Raw genomic sequence first — 19,909 nt, 5'->3', positions numbered from 1 at the left:
GCCAGATGCCCCCATACCGGCGGATTAGAGATGGTCCTGGAACTCTGCCGACCCTCTCCGCTGAGCAGGTGAGTGAGTGAGGACAGCGAGGCCGTGGGAGCCTGTGGAGTCAGCTCTACCCACCCCCCCCACCCCGTGTTCCCTGCTGCTCCTTCACACCAGCGTAGGACGCTCAGGTGCTTCCTGTCTTTGCCAAGCCAGACCTGCCAAGGCCCCAGGACTGCCTCATACAGTTGAGCAAATTATATACCACAAAACTCCCAAGGGGACACAGTTCGTAAAGACTGTGGTGTGATCATGGCGTCTACCGGGGCTGGGCCTTACCCAATCTGCACAACCACCCGTGGCTGTCCTGATGGGCCTGTGTGCTCTAACTCTGTGAGATCCTCATGGGGACAGTGAGGCAGGCAGGCAGGGGACAGATCAGGTGGGGCTCAGTAGGCTTTGGACGTTATCTAGAGGGCACCGGGAGCCATCGAGGCCTTTGGGCGGGGGTAAGATATGCTCCCAAATGAATAAAGGCTCGAATAATAGAACGAATAAACATCAGCCAGAACCAAAGAGCCTGGTTCCCAGGCTTACCCCGGACCTCCAACAAGCCCCAGTCCCCAGGGACGAGAGCGTGGTATTTCTTACCAGCTCCCCATTCATGCGGAGGGCGTCTGCCAGTTCCAGTAAGAGGGACGCCCGCTCACTGGGCTGCATGGAGGGCCCGCGGAATTTCTTGCCTTCTTCCGTCTTCCGAGTTGGTAATTTTATGATCATTTTCAGCGTCTTTATGGCTTCTGGATAGTCCCCACACTTGTTGAGGGCCCTGGCCTTGACCAAGTGGTAGAGGGGGTGGTCTCGGACCTAGAGGAGCAGAGTGGAGTGTGGGGCCCCGGTTCACGGCTGCTGCTCAAGGCACCCAGACTGGAGAAGGCCGCGGAAGCCCACCGAGCCTGCCCTGGCCTTTGGCCCGCAGAAGGGTCTGAGGGATGCCAGGAGCTCCTGGGGCCTCTCCCAGGGCAAGTGGGGGCTGTTGGCCAGCTGGGCTTGGGGAGGCGGGGGCGGGGCGACTGGGCACAGAGGACCCCCACCTGGAAGTTGTGACTGACGCCCAGCTCTAAGCAGTGGGAGCACATGGCAAAATTGCCCTGCGCCAGGTAGATGTGGGACATGAGGAGGTGGGCGTCCACGGAGGTGGGGTCCAGCTCCAGGCAACGCTGCAGGGTGCTCTGGGCATTCTCTAACTCTCCTAGAAGCGATAAACAGACCTCTACATCCAGGGGTCCCTGGGGGACTCCCAGGACCCAGTATGTAGAGGCAGAATGAATTTTGTGTGTTCCATTACCCAGAAATACACGAGTTGGCCATTTTACCCAATTCTGTTCTGTTTCACTCAGAGGTCTCTTCTTGAAATTACAACTACCCAGACAAAAGCCTGGAAACTCAGACTGTGGGGTAACCCTCGAGGAGATGGCTAAGGCACGTCACTGCTCTGTCCAGAAGCTCCGGGGGACGCTTAAGTCTCGAGTCCCACACCTCAGAGCAGAACGGAACCTAACAATAACAGCAACTGTAATAGCCCCGTCTTCCGAAGCACTTGCTTTATGCAAAGCACTTTTGGAAAGTCGGGGTTACTTTCCTGCCGGTTAGTGAGTTAGGTAGTTAATACCAGCCCTGCAAGATGGGCGGTATTGTCTGTGTCTTTTTGATGTAGGACTGGAACCCAGTTACATAAGTAAGTCAGCTTACGAGGGACAGAGTCAGCATTTAGACCCAGGGCCATCGGCTCCTGAGGCTGAGCTCTGCCTGCCTTGGCGCTCAGGGGCTGAGGGCTCTCCCTGCAGCCAGACTGGCCCACAGCCAGCAGCAGTGCCAAGCCCAGGGGCGGGGTGCAGTGAGCTGGTAGGAGAGTCCCCCTCTCTCTCCATCCAGGTCCCTCAACAGCTCCCGCTCAGGGCTCATAACCTGGCGGGGAGGGGGGCAGCTGCTTCTGGGTCCCAAACTCCCTGCTCTTTCCACGTGCGCTGCTGCAGAAATGCAAAGATGTCACTATGGCAACCTAAGCAGCTGGAGACCTTGCTTTGGCCCTTAACTTGCTTGTTGCCAGCTGCCCGCACCCCTGGGGGCGTGCTCCTGCCCTTGCCTCGTACCCAGGAGCCCCTGAAGCTTGTGGGTAAACCTGGAAACCCAGATGACAACGGGGAGGCCCACGGATGAAGACAGGGTCGGGGGAGGGGCTGTCTCTGCACGGTGTGACCCACGCCAGGCCGTGCCAGAAGCCAGACACATGCCATGGCGTTTGGGATCCTTCGGAAGCCCCCAGCGCACCAGAGATCAGCCTGCCTTCCAGGCAGACTGGGGTGCAAGGCCACAGGTGGAGAGTCCTCAGAGGGGACAGCAAGGTTCCCAGGGACGCGTCTCCCCTTTCCCTCTCTCTCCAGGACCTGGGTCTCGAGACAGGAGAAGCTGGAAGGATATTGCTCTGGCCACCCTGAGGCTCTGACAGCCGAATGCCACAGGGTCCCACCTCCCCGTGATGCCCTCCTGCCCACCTTTTAATAACTGCGACCCTGCCAGTTCCCATCCCCTCCCCCGCTTTGGTTTCCTCCACGGAATTCCTGTGTCCTAACAAACAAGGCCGCGTGCTTCTCTGTTCTGCGTATCGTCTATTTCCCCTTACTAGAATGCAGACCTCATGAGGGCATTTCTGCCTATCCTGAGGGCCAGTGGATCCTGTGCGGAACTGAAGTTCAGCCACTTCAGCCTCGGTACCCCGCGCAGAGCGAGGAAGCCGCCAGTAGCAGGGCGGGTGGGAGAGACCCCTGCTGGCGAGGGAAGTCAGGCCGGTTTCTGGGGAGTGGAGGCCAGGGATGTGGCCGGGCCTGGTGAGGGGGTGTGTGTCTGTGTACACCTCCTGAGGCAGGGGGCTGCGACCCCCGGGGCGGTGGCTGAACGGATGAACAGACGCGGGCTCACCTGAGAGGTACTTGACCTGAGCCATCACATACAGGGGGTCGATCAGAGCTGGCGCCGCTTTGACGACAGGATTCAGGATCACAGCGACTTGTTTGAGAAGTGGAGACACGATCTGGCCCGGCGACCGGGGCTGTAGGAACACGGGGCCTGGCTGGACGGTTTGGCCCATTCCAGAGAGACTCCTAAAGCTCTCGGGAAACACTCTCTCAGTGAAAGAATTTTACTTTCTTCCTCGTGTTTCTTATCCAGTCCGTGCCATCTAGTGCTACCGCATAAGCTGCAGAGAATGGGGACTTTGTTTTGCTGACGGTTGTGTCCCCAGTACCTACCACGGCATCCGGCACACGGTGGTGCACTTAATAGATATTTGTGGAATGACTCATTACGTGGCACTGGGGGGGCACATTACGATAGCAAGATAAGATCCTTGCCCACGGAGAATCTTGACTGGCTGGGCAAATAGACAAACAAGTAAAGCAGGCAAAGAAGTAAAGACTAACAGACTTCTTAGAAGACTTGTGGGGGAAAAGGGTGCTGGTTATTGTCTAGGATAAAGGCAGAGGCGTGGAGCAGTGCCCTGTTCCCGCGGGTGTGGTCTGTGGGCCAGCAGCAGCGGGATCCCCCTGGGGGCTGTGCTGACAGCTCAGAGCCTGGAGCCTGCTTCAGATTCTGTGTGTGTGTGTGTGTGTGTGTGTGTGTGTGTGTGTGTGTCTCTCTCTCTCTCTCTCTCTCTGCTCCTCCCCTGCACACGCTCTGTCTCTCTCAGTCTCTCGAAAATAAATAAACATTAAAAGAAAAAAAAAAATTGAAAAGCAATGGGTCCCCGAACTTCAGGGGCTCAGAGCCGCCTGCTGATGGGGCCAGACGAGGTCTTTGCCCCCGTCCAGGCCTATGCTCCAGACCCCCGCCGTGCAGATGGGACTTCCTCTAACCTGCTTGGGGCAGAAGAACAAGTACTCCCTGGCGATGCAGACCAGGAAGAGGGGGTCCAGCTTTTCAAAGTACTCGGAGCCCAGGGGGAGGCCCTGCATGCCGGCGAAGTGCAGCCCCGCAGCCTCCTGCAGGAGCCGGGTGGCCTCCTGCTCCCCCTTGTGCTTCCTGGACGCCAGAAGGGCCTGGAGGAAAACCAGCACCTGGGGGAGGCAAGCCCAGGTCTCGGCACCAACGCCAGCCGGGCCGTGGGGAGGCGAGCGCAAAGCGGGAGTCCGGGCCGTGTTGGCTGCTGGGTGCCGGAAACTGGGGCGAGGGGAGGGCCGGGGACACAAGCCTGGAGCGGCCCGCGTCCCCAGGGAGCTCTGACCTCAGACTTCCCGAGACACTGCTGCACCTCCTTCATAAATTCCAACTGCTGTTCAGCCTCCTCCAGGTGGCCGTCCAAGATCTGACACCAGACGATCCCTGGGAACGGGGCAGAACAAGCGTGAGGAGCCAGCTCGGACACGGAGCCGGCAGGCCCGCGGGCCAAGAGCAGGGATGAGACAGCGGAAGGACGGGCGGCCGTGCAGGGGGCCTTTCCCAACATCTCCACAAACGTAAAGAGCCATGCTCGCTCCTGGTAAAGAATTCGAGGCACGAGGCAGGCAGGGAAGCATATCCCTAGCTCGTGCTCTGCCTTTAACCACGCACCGTGGCTGGGACATTTTATTTAACTACTGCCCCGTTGAAGGACACCTCATTTCGCATCTAGTTTGCTTTCGATGCTTAAATGCTCCAGTGCCACGGTAAACATATTTCCGCGTTCTAATTCCTGCAGTCGAGTTGATTGGTCAAAGGGCGTGTCTATCTAAAATGTTGATAGATAAGGCCAACTTGTCCTCTGGAGATGTTTGAATTAGTGTTACTGCCAAGAATTTGAAAGTAGCCTTTCCCCACAACCTCGACGACGTGCTTCACTCTTTGCCAGTGAAAACGTGAAAAACAACTCATTTTAGTTCCTTTTTTTTTTTTTTTTTTACCCAGAGGGGAAAGGAGCATTTTTCCATACATTTAATGCCCCTTTCCTTTCTCCTGTGAATCTCCTGTACCTAGCTTTAGCCTGATTCTTTTTTTTTTTTTTTAATTTTTATTTATTTCTGAGAGACAGAGACAGAGCACGAGCGGGGGAGGGAAGAAGGAGAGAGAGAGGAGACACAGGTTCTGAAGCAGGCTCCAGGCTCCGAGCTGTCAGCACAGAGCCCGATGCGGGGCTCGAACCCACGAACCGTGAGATCATGACCTGAGCCAAAGTCAGACGCTTAACCGGCTGAGCCACCCAGGCGCCCCTAGCCTGATTTTATTTTAGGGCGATTTGTTTTCTCTTCATAAATATTAAGATTATTAACCCTTTATAGCAAACATTTTCTACCAGTTTGCCATTCACCTTTTAACTATTTTTCACTGTCTTTTGCCACCCATTAGTTTTAAAGTTTTACATAGATCAGTAAAATATTTTCTTTTAGGGCTTCTGAGTTTCCTCCAGGGAACCCAAGTCCAACTGAACTTTTATGTTTAAATGTTTAATTCATCTGGAGCTTTTAAATTAAAAAAACATTTTTTAAAATAATTTTTACCCCTGATGTGGGGCTTGAACTCACGACCTCAAGATTAACAGTCACATGCTTTACCAACTGAGCCAGCCAGGCGCCCCTGAAGTTTATTTCTGAATATGGCGTGAGCTGAGAACTTCCCTTTACGTTTTTCATACTGGATAGCCAGATGTCCAACCATGAATTGTTGAAACCTACCGCCATGTTGGTTTGAAATGTCACTTTATTTGTAAGACCTGTTTCTGTTCTGTTTATCGCCTTGTTTACTCCAGCACTGACCTGGAGCTGACTTACCTACTGACGTTCTGTAATGTGTTTTGAGTTTGGGAAGACAAATCCTTCTACTCCTACTACTATGAAAGAGGAATCTCTTTTATAGATATTTCTTGGTCATTTTGGTGTATTTATTCCTGTCTTCCTAATGAACATCTTGGTTTTTCACTTATATGCATCCCACTATTTGGCTCATCTATTGAGTTAATTTACTTTGCAATCGTATTTGTAATGTTCAGTAACTTTTTCGTTCTCTACAATCTTTGCCATTGTAGCCTCTTCTTTACTTATTGACTGACATTGTAGCCTCTGGAAACCCTGGTGTTTTAGTGGGTGGTGGCGAAGTCTTTTCTGTATCTGGCTTTAAACTTGGCTTCTCAGAGGGCCTTGGCTTTGCATGGTCCACTTGGCCCCTTTCAAACTGTTAGCAGATTTACAAACGGACTAGACTGATGAGTATTAGCAGCTGAGGCAGATTTCCCAAATTGTTAAGGTCACTGTTTTTCTGGGCACTGGACTTCCCTTCTGGCTGACTGGCGAGGGGGCTCCCCTGAATGAGGAAGTGGGGAAGGACTGAGCTGGGTGGGGGCTGTCCTAGGGGGTGTGGCCTGTGTGTGGAGCAAATCTTTTTGTCCTTCATGTCCCTGGTGGCGGTGGGAAACAGGGCTCTGCTCTGCTCCCTCCTGCCCCACCGCCTTCGAAGGTCTCCTTGATTCCATTCTCTGGTCCCCCTGTCATCTCGCTGACTGCCCCGTGGCTTGTGTAGCTCCCAGCCTCCAGCGACCATGAGCTTGCTTTTTTTTTTTTTTTTTTTGCTTTCCTTTTAATGTTTATTTTTTTATTTTGAGAAAGAGAGAGTGAGAAAGAGAGGCGAGAGAGGGAGAGAGAGAATGCCCAGCGGGCGCTGGGAGCGCAGAGCCCGACGCGGGGCTCAATCTCACAAAGCGTGAGATCATGACCTGAGCCGAAACCAAGAGTCAGACACTCAACCGACTGAGTCACCCAGGCGCCCCTTGCTATTTGTCAACTTTTGTTTTTCTTGGAGCTCTTTGGGAGAAAACGGGTCTGCTTGTTTCTTTAGCTGCCCCGTCTGTGTACCACGTTGGCATATGGCTTTCCAGAGTGGCTTGTCATTTCCTTCCTTTTGATGTTATCTGTTTTATGTCCTCTAGAAATGTGACGTTCTCAAAGTTTCTGGTCCACCAAAGGCAGCTTTCTCTGTTTCTAGGGCTGCATTATCTTTTCAAAACGTCTTCCAGGATTTTATGGGTTTGGAAGCGGAGGAAGATGCATGGGCTCACGAGTCAGCTGACGTGGTGAACAACCTCTCAGATAACCGTGCTGTGCTGGCAAAGAGCCTGGACCATAGAGAGAAGTGTCTGGACCCAAAAGACACGGCTCCTGAGAGCTGGGGCAAGGAGCCAGCCTGCCTTGAGCCTGGGACCATACAGTTTCCTCAACCAAAATTAAATTGCTGGTTCAGAGTTCACCAGACTCTTTAAGCCGTAGATTTGAAGGCTTAAAAACAAAATGTGTAAAATGAAAATTGGGGTCTGGGAAATTTACTGACCTTTCTCTAGAGCGGGGTGGGCGGGCCTCTGGAGAGACAGGGAAGTAAAACTCTCAAAACTATTGCTCTGGTGGCCTTTCAGCTCAGGGCCTGCAGAGGGAGAATCTAGGGGCTTTGGGTTGGGGTGCTCCCGGACTGGGACCCTCTCCAACACTGGCCTTGCTGGGCCTGAGAAGAGGCAGGGCCCCCGAGCGGGAGGGGCAGGCTGCTGGTCCTCCAGGGGGTCACAGTGTGGACATCGGAGGTCTGATGCAGACCCGGGTGGCTACGGCCACACTCTGACAGTTTCTGTGTCTCTTACATCTATGCTTACTGATTCATGGGGTGCCTGGGTGACTCAGTTGGTTGAGTGCCTAACTCTTGATTTCGGCCCAGGTCATGACCCCAGGGTTGTGGGATCGAGCCCCATATGTGGAGCCTGCTTGAGATTCCCTCACTCCCTCTGCCCCTCCCCCCCCCCCACACACACTCTCTCTCTCTCTCTCTCTCTCTCTCTCTCTCTCTCTCAAACAGACACCAATTCATGGAAAGGCACCCCATCATACAATGTACTCCAAAACTCACACACCCTCTAGGGAAGATACTTCCCAGCGCCTCTCTTCTGGACCCACGGAGGCTACCTTGCGACCTGCCTTCCCGCACCCCCCACCCCCTCCCTTGCCCGGACCGCATAGACCTGTCAAGGCAGCCACACTGCTCTCATCCAATTTCATGGCCTCCGAGTACCACAGAGATGCCTCCTTCACTTGGTCCTGTAGGATGAAGAGATAGCCCAGCTCTGTGGCCATGTGGGCATAGGCAGCTGTGGCCATGAATGTGCGCTCAATGAAGCCACACACCAGCTGCAGAATCACCTGGTGCCTTCCACACTGCAAGGAACGGACACGTGGGAATAGGGAGACCCGTCAGTCCAGCCTGTCCAAGCAAGGCCGTGTCAGAAATGGGGGACACTTTGGCAGTCCCGTTTCGGGTGCTTAGGAGAGAGTAAGAGGGGCCCATGACCCATATTGTGCACTTGTCCAGCTTCCAAAGCCTCACACTGGCCACATCTGTGGAATTTGCCTCCAGGAACGGGGCCCTCCAAAGGGCCCACCTCCTGTCTGAGTCGCCAAGAAGTTTTTCAAAAACTGAAGGGGGGGCAGAGTTCTTTGTGCCCTGTTGGTGGGACGTGGCCCCGAGGGCAGCCATGTTCCCGGCCGTGTGTGGAGAACGAGCACAGAGAAGCAGACACAGATGTGTGTCCCTGAGGGAGGGATGGTGTCCCAGTGGCATTCAACCGCGCGGTTCTGGTTCCTGAGGCCCCACAGCCACCCCAGATTTTGCAGCAACTCCTTCTAGTCAATCTGCTTTGGGGCTGAAGGGTCTGACAGAGACAGACTGTTTGGCGACCTGGTCTGTTTGCACCTGCCTGATGGCAGAGGGGGTGCGGGCAGGCCTGACTTTCCAGGTCACTTCCACAGAGAGACAATATGGCAGTTGGGTGCCCTGGCACCCCGAGCTAGAGGCAGGCATAGCTCTGCCGTGTAACAGCCACAACACTGCTCTCTTCCCCCAAATGAGGAGCCTCCTACTCTAAAAGCACTGTGAGACCCAATGGCTCTGATCTTTCCAGCGTCCCTGAGCGACATCTGGGCCAAGGAAACGGAGTGTATGAGACACAGGTATTGTTCAGAGGCGGGTAGGGGCCGCTAGGTATGGGCCATCGGCCTGAGAGGCCAAGTTGGAGCCAAAGAGGGGAGGGCAGGGTCCCCAGGGGGCTCCCAGGGGGGCCATAGGGCTCCCCTTAGGAATACCAGGCCAGAAGCACGGTTTCAGAAACCTGGAAAAGAGCCTTCTTACCAGCCTGCTAACCACAAGGATTTTTTTAAGATGGAGGTTTGGATTTTGGGGCTCTCTTGTCTCCAGTGCCTTAATCAGGTTTCTAACATGATTGGCAGCCTGTGGGGACAAAACAGACAACGTCAGAGGCAATATATGAAGTGGAAGCTGGGCAGAGGTTCACAACCCCGCCGTCCCTTAGCACCCCCTGGGAGATCTTAAAACACCCATGCCCAGAGGCCAGCCCCAGAGATTTGGGTTCAACTGGACTGGGGTGGGCCCAGGCACCAGTATGATTTCAAAGCCCCGTAGTGGAACTTTCAGGAGCTTATGCACCCAAGAGCTGGCAGTGCCCCTTTGTTCATGGATTTGCAAAGAGAAGTTGCCCTTTCGGACCCACCCGGCCAGAGCCAGAAGCCAGCTGTCACGGTGCCCACACAGCGGCTGACCAGGCCGGCGGCACATCACCTGGGCTGGCCCAAGAGCAGATGTTCATGGCGAGTCCCTGGCCTCGAGCCTCTGCTCCATGGTGACATGAGTCACCACACTGGTGCCCCCTTGTCATGCCAGTGAATCCTCTCAAAGGCCCTGGGAGTCAATAGAGCTGTCTGAATTGTCCAGTCCAGCAGACAGAGGGTCAGAAAGGTTAGGTAATTTGCTTGAGGTCACTCAGCCAACCGGGTGACTGACTCCAAAGCCTTTGTCCTTTCTGGTTGACTCCTCTGTCCATTCCCTACCGAGGAGCGAGGAGCGGGGAGTTCTTAGTTCCCGGTTGCAAAGAAGTGCCAGGAGTGAAACCCCGGATGGGGCAGGTCTACTCTGCTCAGTCAGTGCAAAGCAAGCTTAGCACTGAGCAGCCTGGGCCAGGGAGAGGTGGGGGGTGAAGGAGGGGCATTCAGACAACTCTGCCCTTAGAATTAACCCTCAGGCCCCGGGAAGGCCTGCCTAAGGCTCCTGGGTTGCATAAAGTTGAAGACAGGCCCATCTGTTCTCTGGTTCCTACCCAGCGATGGTGCTGGTGACTCTTTTGAGGGTTCCTTCTAAACATGGACTGTACCCTCTGTCTCACCCCACCGCACAAAACCCACAATCTCAGAGCTGCGCATAAGGAACCGGAAGCTTCTTCTTCCTATCATGACCCCTTAGCGACTCCTGATTTGCCACGCTTTTCACAGAAGCAGTGTATTTACTCAAAAGGCAATGTTATGGGTTGAGAATGCAAACTCTTCTTAAAGATAAAAACCTATCCTGGTATTGAGGTTTTCATGAAGAACTGTTTCTGTGTTTGGGGGCTGTTTTGGGTTTCTGTGGAACACTACAGGGCTTAGGAGCAAGTTTGGGGCTAGGCTCTACCTGGCCAACACCTGCTTTTTCTGCAGACCTACATCATTGGAAACGCCTAATAGAGTATATGTGGGGTTTCCTTTATTCACAGAACTATGTGTTCGACAAGACATCTATCTGCTAAAACTCTGCGAAAGACCTAACAAATTTAAAAAATCTTAGGTAGTGGAGTATCCCAACAATCTGTACAATTCTAGGGTGTGCTGGTTTAGGGGTGAATATGATTTGGACTCATTCACATTCAGAGGCTGTTTGAAATTGAGAACGAGGCAGATGTATCTACTCTGACCCCAAACGTGGCCCTAAAGTACAAAAATTGGATCCCAAAGATTACAGGTGGGGAATTTTTGAGGTACGTCCATATTCAAGTGGAGATCAAAGATGCCCAACAGAAAGAACTCTGGGTTATTTTGAAGATTAGATTTGGACTTAGGAGGAACTATGGTGATTGGCAGTGGAAGGAATCACATGTGAAAATCCTTACATAAACATTTATTGACTTAAAAATTTTTTTTTTAAAAATGGCATTTCGTGACATCAGGCACTGTTCCAAGCTCTCCCGTTTGTCATCCCGTTTAATCCTTATAACAACCTCACAAAGTGGTGGGAATTTTCTCCACTTTATGAGTGAGGATCCCAAGGCTTATCCAGGTGAACCCAAACCACAGTCAACCTCACTGCTGACCCAAAGAGCAAACCAGAGGACTTCCCCTTGACAGAGAGTAGGAGGGAGGGAGGGACGGAGGGAGGGAGGGAAGGAGCTGAGATCCAGGGAGCACCCTCCAAGACCCTGGGGATGAGGGCACTAAGAGGGCTTCCTCTCAGGCAGTGCGTGTTTCAAGGTCTGACTCCTGAGTCTTGAAAGAACTTACTATGGTTATGTTTCCTTCTCTTGCAAGTTCATGCACAGCTAGGATTTGGCAGGCGTCAATATTGCTTTCATCTTTTTCTAGGATTCTGAAATAGGAAGAGGAGCCCCATGAATCGAGAGTATTCACAGGCAAGGCCAGGGTGATGTGGCAGCCACTTCTGATGGTCTTGTATTATCCATTCTACCCTTCTCCTTCTAATAACAGAACTCCCAGGGCAGCACCTGGGTGGCTCAGTAGGTGAAGTGTCTGACTCTTGATTTCAGCTCAGGTCTTTTTTTTTTTTTTTTTAAATAGGCTCCACCCCCAGCGTGGAGGGAGACCAGGGCTTGAACTCACGATCCTGAGATCACGATCTGAGTTAACGCTCTGGAAAACAGTGTGGAGGCTCCTCAAAAAATTCAAAATAGATCTACCCTATGACCCAGCAATAGCACTGGTAGGAATTTACCCAAGGGATATAGGAGTGCTGAGGCACGGGGGCACTTGTACCCTAATGTTTATAGCAGCACTTTCAACAATAGCCAAATGATGGAAAGAGCCTAAATGTCCATCAACTGACGAATGGATAAAGAAGATGTGGTTTATATACACAATGGAATACTACTTGGCAATGAGAAAGAATGAAATCATGCCATCTGCAGCAACTTGGATGGAACTGGAAGGTATTATGCTGAGTGAAATAAGTCAGTCAGAGAAGGACAGATATCATGTTTACACTCATATGTGGGTCTTGAGAAACTTAACAGAAGACCATGGGGGAGGGGAAGGGGAAAAAAAAAAAACAGACAGGGAGGGAGGCAAACCACAAAAGACTCTTAAATACAGAGAACAAACTGAGGGTGGATGGCGGGGGGGAGAGGGGAGAGTGGGTGATGCACATTGAGGAGGGCACTTGTTGGGATGAGCACTGGGTGTTGTTTGTAAGCCAATTTGACGATAAATTATATTCATAAAAAAAAAAAAGATCTGAGCTGAGATCAAGAGTCAGATGCTTAACCAACGAGCCACCCAGGTGTCACTTCAGCTCACGTCTTGAGCTCAGGGCTGTGAGTTCAAGCCCTGTGTTGGGCTCCGTGCTTGGTGAGGAGCCTACTTAAAACAAACAAACAAACAAACAAACAAACAAACAAACAAACAGACTAGAACTCCCCACTTGGCTGGGTACTTGCTACCCAGGATAAACACTACATCTCCTAGCCTCCCCCTGCAGCTTAGGTGTGGCCCTGTGACTAAGTTCTGGCCGACAGGATGTGAATGCAAGTGTCCCATGTGACGTCCAGCTGTATCCTCACAGCATATGCCTTCCATTTCTTCTCCTTCCTCCTTCCTACTGGCTGACATGTGGGCCATGTGAGCCGCATCCTAGGTAGAGTGGCAAGAAAGAAGGGGCGCAGGACCCTCCAGAGTGAAGTTGCTGTCCCTGTCCCGGGCAACCACCTGAACTTTTACCTGACAGAGGAATAACCTTTCACATTATTTAAGTCATGTGTCTGGGGTGTCTTTGTGACAGAGGCCATTCATATTGCAGCGAACATAGGCGTGATTATCGTACCATGGTCCTGGGGTGGCGGAGAGGTGCTTGGGGGGCAATCCGTGGCTGCCAGATGGAAAGGGAACCTCGCTTTCCATCATGTGTTTCATTGTGAACATGCGGTTTCTGGTCATACGTACTGTGGGGTTTTCGATGTTCTGTTTCTTTGTAGGAAACTTCATATATTTTTCAGCCTGGTCAGGGATGGCCTTCTGCTTAATAGAGGGTTACTTTAGGGGCGCCTGGGTGGTTAAGTGTCCAACTTCAGCTCAGGTTATGATCTCACAGGTTGTGAGTTCGAGCCCTGCGTCGGGCTCTGTGCTGACAGCTCAGAGCCTGGGACCTGCTTCCCATTCTGTGTCTCCCTCTCTCTCTGCCCCTCCCCCACTCTCTCTCTCTCTCTCTCACACACACACACACACACACACACACACACACACTCTCTCTCTCTCTCTCTCTCTCAAATAAACATTAGAAAAAAGGGTGTTACTCTAATGAACACACAATATTCTAACATGATTAGTTAGGCACAGTTAACATTCAAACAGTTCTAACCATTCATGGTGATTCTGAAGGTACTAACCAAAAACATTTGGATATTTAAAAAAAAACTTAAAATTAAAAATTATTTATTTAGAAAATTTTTTTTAATGTTTATTTAATTTTGACAGAGAGAGACAGAGAATGAGCAGGGGAGGAACAGAGAGAGAGGGAGACGCAGAACCCAAAGCAGGCTCCAGGCTCTGACCTCTAAGCACAGAGCCTGATGCGGGGCTCGAACCCACAAGCCGTGAGATCATGACCTGAACCCAAGTCAGTTGCCTAACCGACTGAGCCACCCAGGCTCTCCTAAAAAATTTTGTTTTAGAGAGAGAGAGAACCAACAGGGGAAGGGCAGAGGGAGAGGGAGAGGGGGAGAGGGGGAGAGGGGGAGAGGGAGAGAGGGAGAGAGGGAGAGAGTGAGAGAGAGAGTGAGAGAGAGAGAATCCCAAGCAAGCTCAGTGCTCAGCACAAAGCTGGTCTCGATCCCATGACCCTGAGATCGTGACCTCAGCTGAGATCAAGAGTCAGATGCTCAACCGTCTGAGCCATCCAGATGTCTCCCCCCAAAAAACTTTTTTTTTTTTAATTTTTTTACGTTTATTTATTGTTGAGACAGAGAGAGACAGAGCATGAACGGGGGAGGGGCAGAGAGAGAGGGACCCACAGAATCGGAAGCAGGCTCCAGGCTCCGAGCCATCAGCCCAGAGCCCGACGCGGGGCTCGAACCCACGGACTGCGAGATCGTGACCTGAGCTGAAGTCGGACGCTCAACCGACTGAGCCACCCAGGCGCCCCGTCCCCCCAAAAAACTTTTAAATAACTTATGCACTAAAGAAGAATCAGAGTGGATATTAGAAAATTCTTAGAGCCAAAATGATCCTGAAAATATATGCATCCAAATGTGTAGATACTACTAAAAATGGTGCCTTGAGGGACATCCACAGACGTACACACTGATATTCTAAAAGAAGATTGAGAATGGGTCAGCCAGGCATCCACCTCAAGAGTTGAACAGCCCTTGATCCAACAAGAGCAGAACAGCCCCAAAGGAAGAAGTCGCTGGAAATCATAAAGAGCAGACATTAATGAAGTAGAAAACAGAGATGTGGTAGAGACCATTAACAAAACTCAAAGCTGCATCTTTAGAAAGACCAATAAGGGGGCTCCTGGGCGACTCAGTCGATTACGTGTCTGATTTTGGCTCAAGTCATGAACTCATGGTTCTTGTGTTCGAGCCCCACATCGGGAGCCTGAGGCCTGCTTCAGATTCTGTGTCTCCCCCCGCCCCGTGTCTCTCTCTCTCTTTCTCCGTGTCTCCCTCTCTCCCTGTCTCCCCTGCTCCTGGTCTGTCTCTCTTAAAAATAAGCATTAAAAAAAAAGTTTTTGAAAAGGCTAATAAAAGAACTTATTCTAATGTTGACGAAGGAAAACAAGAGGACAGGGAAAAATAAATAATATTAGGGATGGAAAGAGAAACACATGTAGAGGGGGGCAGAGATTTAAAAAAAAACAAAAACAAAAACAATGGGGGCTAGGCGCCCGGCTGGCTCAGTGTGAAAAGCATGAGACTCTTGATCTTGGGGTGGTGAGTTCAAGCCCCACGTTGGGCGTAGAGATTACTTAAACCAACAAACAAACTTAAAAAGATAAGTTCTGGGAGCACCACTACCTGGGAAAACCTCCAGGAGGGCAGGCATCGGGTGTGGGCCTCAGCCCTTTGGCACTGAACACCGGGGCAGGGGGGCTGGGCGAGGGAGGTGGTGCACACTGAGGTTGTGGCTTTCAGCCAGGTGTCCCCAGGTATCAGCCAGGCCCACACAGGCACTGCACGTGGGGGCCCCCGCGGGCCGAGCTGGCAGGAATCCCGTTCATTTGTGACCGGCCGCCTCTCTCGGAGACGCAGATATCAGTGAAGATCATCAGAGAAATTACCACCCGTCCACAGCGGGGCAAGGGGTCTGCTTGCGATTTGTTTTGTTCTTGAACTGTGTGGGGTGTATTACCACAATTCAGTAACGCTTCACAGTGATAACTTGTGATCGCTCAGGGAAAAAAAAGAAATTAGCCTGCGACTCTCTTTGGGGGAGAACATTTAGAATTACTTAATAGAAATAGTTGAGGCGCTAAGAGTTTAAAGAGAGAGGCTTCAGTTTATCTAGAAAATCCCATCCTCAGAAAACCTTCCATCAGACAACCCTTCCCCTGAAGTGGTCTTGTTTCCTATAGACGAGGACAGTGCTCCCAGGTCACCCTGACGAGGTGCCTGGTTCTACATGGCCCAGGGACTCCCTAGAGCTGGCCGTCTGGCTGACGTGCCCAGCCTCAGCTAAGTCACCGGGGACCTCTCCCCCTGAAGCTTTTATCACGGTATATCATACCCGTAGTTGAAAACAATTAAATAGTGCAGCGGTCCCTTCACTCCCCCCTGCCCTCCTCTCCTTAGAGACAACTGCTTGTCGTCCCATAACCTGGCGCTTTGGGTTCTTTGGGTCGTTCCCTCCAGCGCCCTCCTACACGATCAGCTCGTGCCTCTAGATAATGCCCATTTCTCTGTGTGCCCATCAGACCGCGTCCCCCCTGCCCTCCCCGTGTGATCGCATCACCATTCATACCTCCGCTGTCAACAATAGTCACTTTTTTGTCTTGTTCCGTCAAATACATGGCGTCTCCTATCTCCCCAGCTCGTATGATGGGACCCTATCGGCGCCCTCGGCTGGCAAAGAAAGGAAGCGACCCCCGCCCCTCACCTGTGTCCTGTTTCTACCGCCTGCTCCCAGTCCTGCCGAGCCAAGAACAGCCGCATCTTTAGGACGAGGGCGGGCAGGAAGCTCCCCGAGGTGCCGGTGATCTGGTTCACCACCTCCAGGGCCTCCGAGTAGTTCTGCTGCAGCATGAAGTATGTCGCCTGTTGAAAGCCCAAGAGAGGAGTCTCCGTCGGTGCCCACGAAGGGAGCAGGAGCAGAGCCTGACACGTGGGCACTGTAGGCCCCCTCGAAGCCCCTGGGGAAGCAGTCAGCGCTCAGAGCGACAAATCAGGGTCCACAGCAATCTTGGGCTCCTGGACAGGCAAGGCAGGGGCTCCAGGGAGACGGGTGAGCCCCGAGCAGGAGTGGGATCCAGCAGGGCCACGCGAGGGGACCCGCTAGAGGGAGGCCCGGGGGTGCCGGGCACTTCTGAGTTCCACCAACGGCCCACTCGTTTCCCATTCGCTTTCTTTTCTAAATATATTTTTTTTAATGTTTATTTTTGAGAGAGAGAGAGGGTGTGAAGCGAGGGAGGGCCAGAGGGAGGGGGACAGAGGATCTGCACTGACAGCGGAGGGCCCCGTGCGGGGCTCGGAGTCACGAACTGCAAGGTCATGACCTGAGCCGAAGTCAGATGCTGAACCCCGTTCGCCTTCTTCGAGCTTATCGCTGAAAACCGCTCACCCAGGCCCAGGGGTGGCTAAAGCGTTTTGTTTTTCTCTATCAGGGCCCCCTGGGCCAGAGTTTGGCTTCTGCAGGCCAGTGTCAGCCACCAGGTTCTCCTGAGTGAGGCACGACATGTGCCTGAGGGGCAGAGGGCACTGCTCCCAAAGGACTTGAAACTGGGCTCTGAGGGGAGCTTTTGTTAGACCTTCGGCAACCCGCCCTTCCACGACTTATTGAGAACAAGAGGAGGACTGTTCTAGATGAAGGTTTATGCATACATGTGCTCACTGCAGCCCTCTTTCTTTCTTTCTTTTTAATGTTTATTTATTTTTGAGAGAGAGAGAGAGAGAGAGAGAGAGAGAGAGAGAGAGAGTCGGGGAGGAGCAGAGAGAGAGGGAGACACCGAATCCGAAGCAGGCTCCAGGTTCTGGGCTGTCAGCACAGAGCCCGACACGGGGCTCGAACCCATGAACCGTGAGATCCTGAGTCGGACGCTTAACCGACTGAGCCACCCAGGGACCCCACTGCAGCACTCTAAGTATAAACTGTAGACGATCTCAGGGTCCAAACAACAGGAGATTGGGGTGACAAATTATATTGGGCCCAGGCGACAGGGGACTGGCTTGATGGAGATGTTCAAGGTGACGTTTACATATGGTGGAATCTTACGTGAAGAAAAGGGAACCAAATGACAGGATGCCCTGTGATTACAGCTGTATTAAACATATTAAAGATGTCAATATTAAGCATACCAAACAACGCTATCTCCTGCCCTGCAGAGGTGCTCAGTGGGAACCCTTTCAGGACCAGGAGAGCTGGCAGCTGACAGCTGACCCCTGTGGGGTCATCCGTGGCTAAAGGAAGCGGCCTCGTGCCAGGTCACACCCGTCCCCAGGGGGCAGCCCCCATCCAGCACGTGGTCAGGGAGGGGCCGCCCCAGCCCTAGAACCTCGACTCGGCTGAGGCCTGCGCCGTGTCACGAAGCCACTTCTGTCACCCAGCCCTGCTCCTGTCCCTTTCCCCACAGGTGCTGGTCCCAAGGGCGCCCCCCCCCCCCCCCCCCCCCGATAAACCTCCTGCTCCAGGATCCCCTTGGCTCCTGCTTCCCAGAAAGCCCGGCGAGGGCACATGCGGAACCGCGTGCCTAGAAGAAAGACTGGGAGACGCTGCCCTAAGATGGCCGCGTGAGTTGTCTGGAGCAGGGGGGCTGAGGATGTCGTTTTTATTCATCTTTTGACTTTAGTAGCCTTCTGTTTTGTTTTGTTTTGTTTTGTTTTTAAATGAGGACACGTTCACTTTTCTAAGATATATACAAAGAGAAGGGAATAAGAGGCTAGTTTTTCTTTCATAGGCTGATTCCATGAGGGTCACGTAAGAAAAAAGGAACTTAAGTGGAGATCAGAAAACACAAAACTTGCAACGCACCTCCCTCTTCTTATGGCCCATTGAATTTAACGGGTGAGAAAGGAGAGGCAGAGACAAAAGGACAGACCCTGAGAAGACACCCCCCCCCCGCCCCACCCATGCAGAACGAGACGGGAACCCACACCGAGCCGGAAGGACTGTGAGAACCGAGTGGGCCCTGGGCTGCCGTGTGACCCTGACTGTCTCTGGGCCCCCGCTCCTCATGGGCCAGGAGAGGGCCTGGAGACAGAGCGTCTGGCCCGAAGTCCCCTGGTGGATCTTTGGCTCCAATGGCCCAGGCAGAGACAACCCCCCGCCCCGCCTCCGTCCCCCGCTGCCCACCTTTCCCATCAGCCCCAGCACATCTTTGGCGTCCTGCGTTCCTTGTTCCAGGTACTTGATGGATTTCTTCACGATGTGGGGCTTGTCCGAGGTGAGGTCCACCCAGCCTCTGAGCACATAACCCTGGGATCAGAACAAGACAGAAGATGAAGTCCTTGGCCGCGCAGAGCCTCTTGTCCGACCCCTGTCACTCTCCACCCCCAGGCCCTGCCAGGCACACCTACTTGCAGACTCCAGGGCGGCCCTGCTCTCTCTCACTGTCAGGACTTCACTCTGATTGCTCCTTCCCAGCCCAGCTCTCCTGACCAAAGCCCCCTCACCCCGTCAACTACCACTGGTCTCTAAAGCTCAGCCTGGGAGGGCCCTCCTGTCAGAAGCCTTCCGTGACGTTCCAGGCTGGGCTTGGGCCCTTCCCTGGCCCCCGCGGCTCTGCTACCCCTACTGACACACTCCCACCCATCCTGTCATTGGCTGTCTACTCAACACTGGGATCAGGGGGCCACCACTCCAGCCCTCTCCATGGAGGCAGGAACGACCAGGGGCCATTGTGAGCTCGGGGGCCTTGCCACTTCTGTTCCAGCCTTCACCCAGCCTCTGCTGGATAGGCAGCCGGGCCTGGGAGGTGAGGTCCGAGGTGTGGTTGGACCACATTGCCCTGAAGCATCCCTCTGCCCTGGACCAGGGTTTCTCACTCTTTACCGTTACTCTCCTCCCAAGGAGCCTTTCCAGACATTTTCCCGAATCGTTTCCCCTCCCTCCAAGACATTTTAATATCACAGATATACTATCTGTTTATGTAGTGTGTAAATCTGTGTTTTATACTTTTTGGTTTTTTTTGCCCCCGCCCCTCTGTGTGTTATATAGCAAGATTTTTTTCACCCCCTCCTCCGGGAACCAATTTTCACCCCTTTGGGGGGGGGGTGACATCACCCCTGCTGCGGTGGTGACTAGACTGAGCCTAGATTGAGGCTTCAAACTCTACCATTAGTACAGATGCCCCACGTGTGAGATCCCCCACGTGTGAGATCCACAGCATGCGAGATCCAATATGCGATCCACGGTATGGGCCGCCGCTGACGGCCAGCAGACCCCTGCAAGAAGGCAAGGTAGGCCCATGGTGGAGACCGCTCATCTAGTTGGCCAAAAGAACCAGGAAATCTGGCCTTTTAGGTAAAAACCTTTTGGTTTCTCAATGTCAGCAACTCATCCGAGATTTTAAAAATATACAGCACCGGCTACGGAACACCTGTCTGCAGATTAGACTCCGGACACGTGCCAGCGTGTACTCGGCTGAACCCTGAGACAACGTGGGC

At 52.8% G+C, this 19,909-nt stretch overlaps 1 protein-coding gene across 2 annotated transcripts in view; it reads right to left on the bottom strand.

The window, feature by feature from the left end:
* Nucleotides 1-19,909, bottom strand: part of TTC21A (tetratricopeptide repeat domain 21A) — a 36,995-nt gene that overhangs the window by 13,769 nt on the left and 3,317 nt on the right. For both annotated transcript variants that reach the window (XM_086720479.1, XM_086720480.1), the window contains exons 5-14: nucleotides 18,597-18,719; nucleotides 16,188-16,345; nucleotides 11,367-11,451; nucleotides 9,172-9,270; nucleotides 8,009-8,201; nucleotides 4,265-4,362; nucleotides 3,897-4,097; nucleotides 2,965-3,094; nucleotides 1,080-1,237; nucleotides 637-852 (exon numbers count right to left, since the gene is read on the bottom strand). In XM_086720479.1, the coding sequence (XP_086576605.1) occupies nucleotides 637-852; nucleotides 1,080-1,237; nucleotides 2,965-3,094; nucleotides 3,897-4,097; nucleotides 4,265-4,362; nucleotides 8,009-8,201; nucleotides 9,172-9,270; nucleotides 11,367-11,451; nucleotides 16,188-16,345; nucleotides 18,597-18,719 (1,461 nt within the window). The remainder of the gene's footprint in view (nucleotides 1-636; nucleotides 853-1,079; nucleotides 1,238-2,964; nucleotides 3,095-3,896; nucleotides 4,098-4,264; nucleotides 4,363-8,008; nucleotides 8,202-9,171; nucleotides 9,271-11,366; nucleotides 11,452-16,187; nucleotides 16,346-18,596; nucleotides 18,720-19,909) is intronic.

Source organism: Puma concolor, chromosome C2 (genome assembly GCF_028749965.1).
Source record: "Puma concolor isolate L17-30 chromosome C2, mPumCon1.1.hap2, whole genome shotgun sequence".
Classification (NCBI taxonomy): Eukaryota; Metazoa; Chordata; class Mammalia; order Carnivora; family Felidae; genus Puma; species Puma concolor.
The sequence above is the reverse complement of the archived record's forward strand: the minus strand, read 5'-3'. Positions and strand labels throughout refer to the sequence as shown.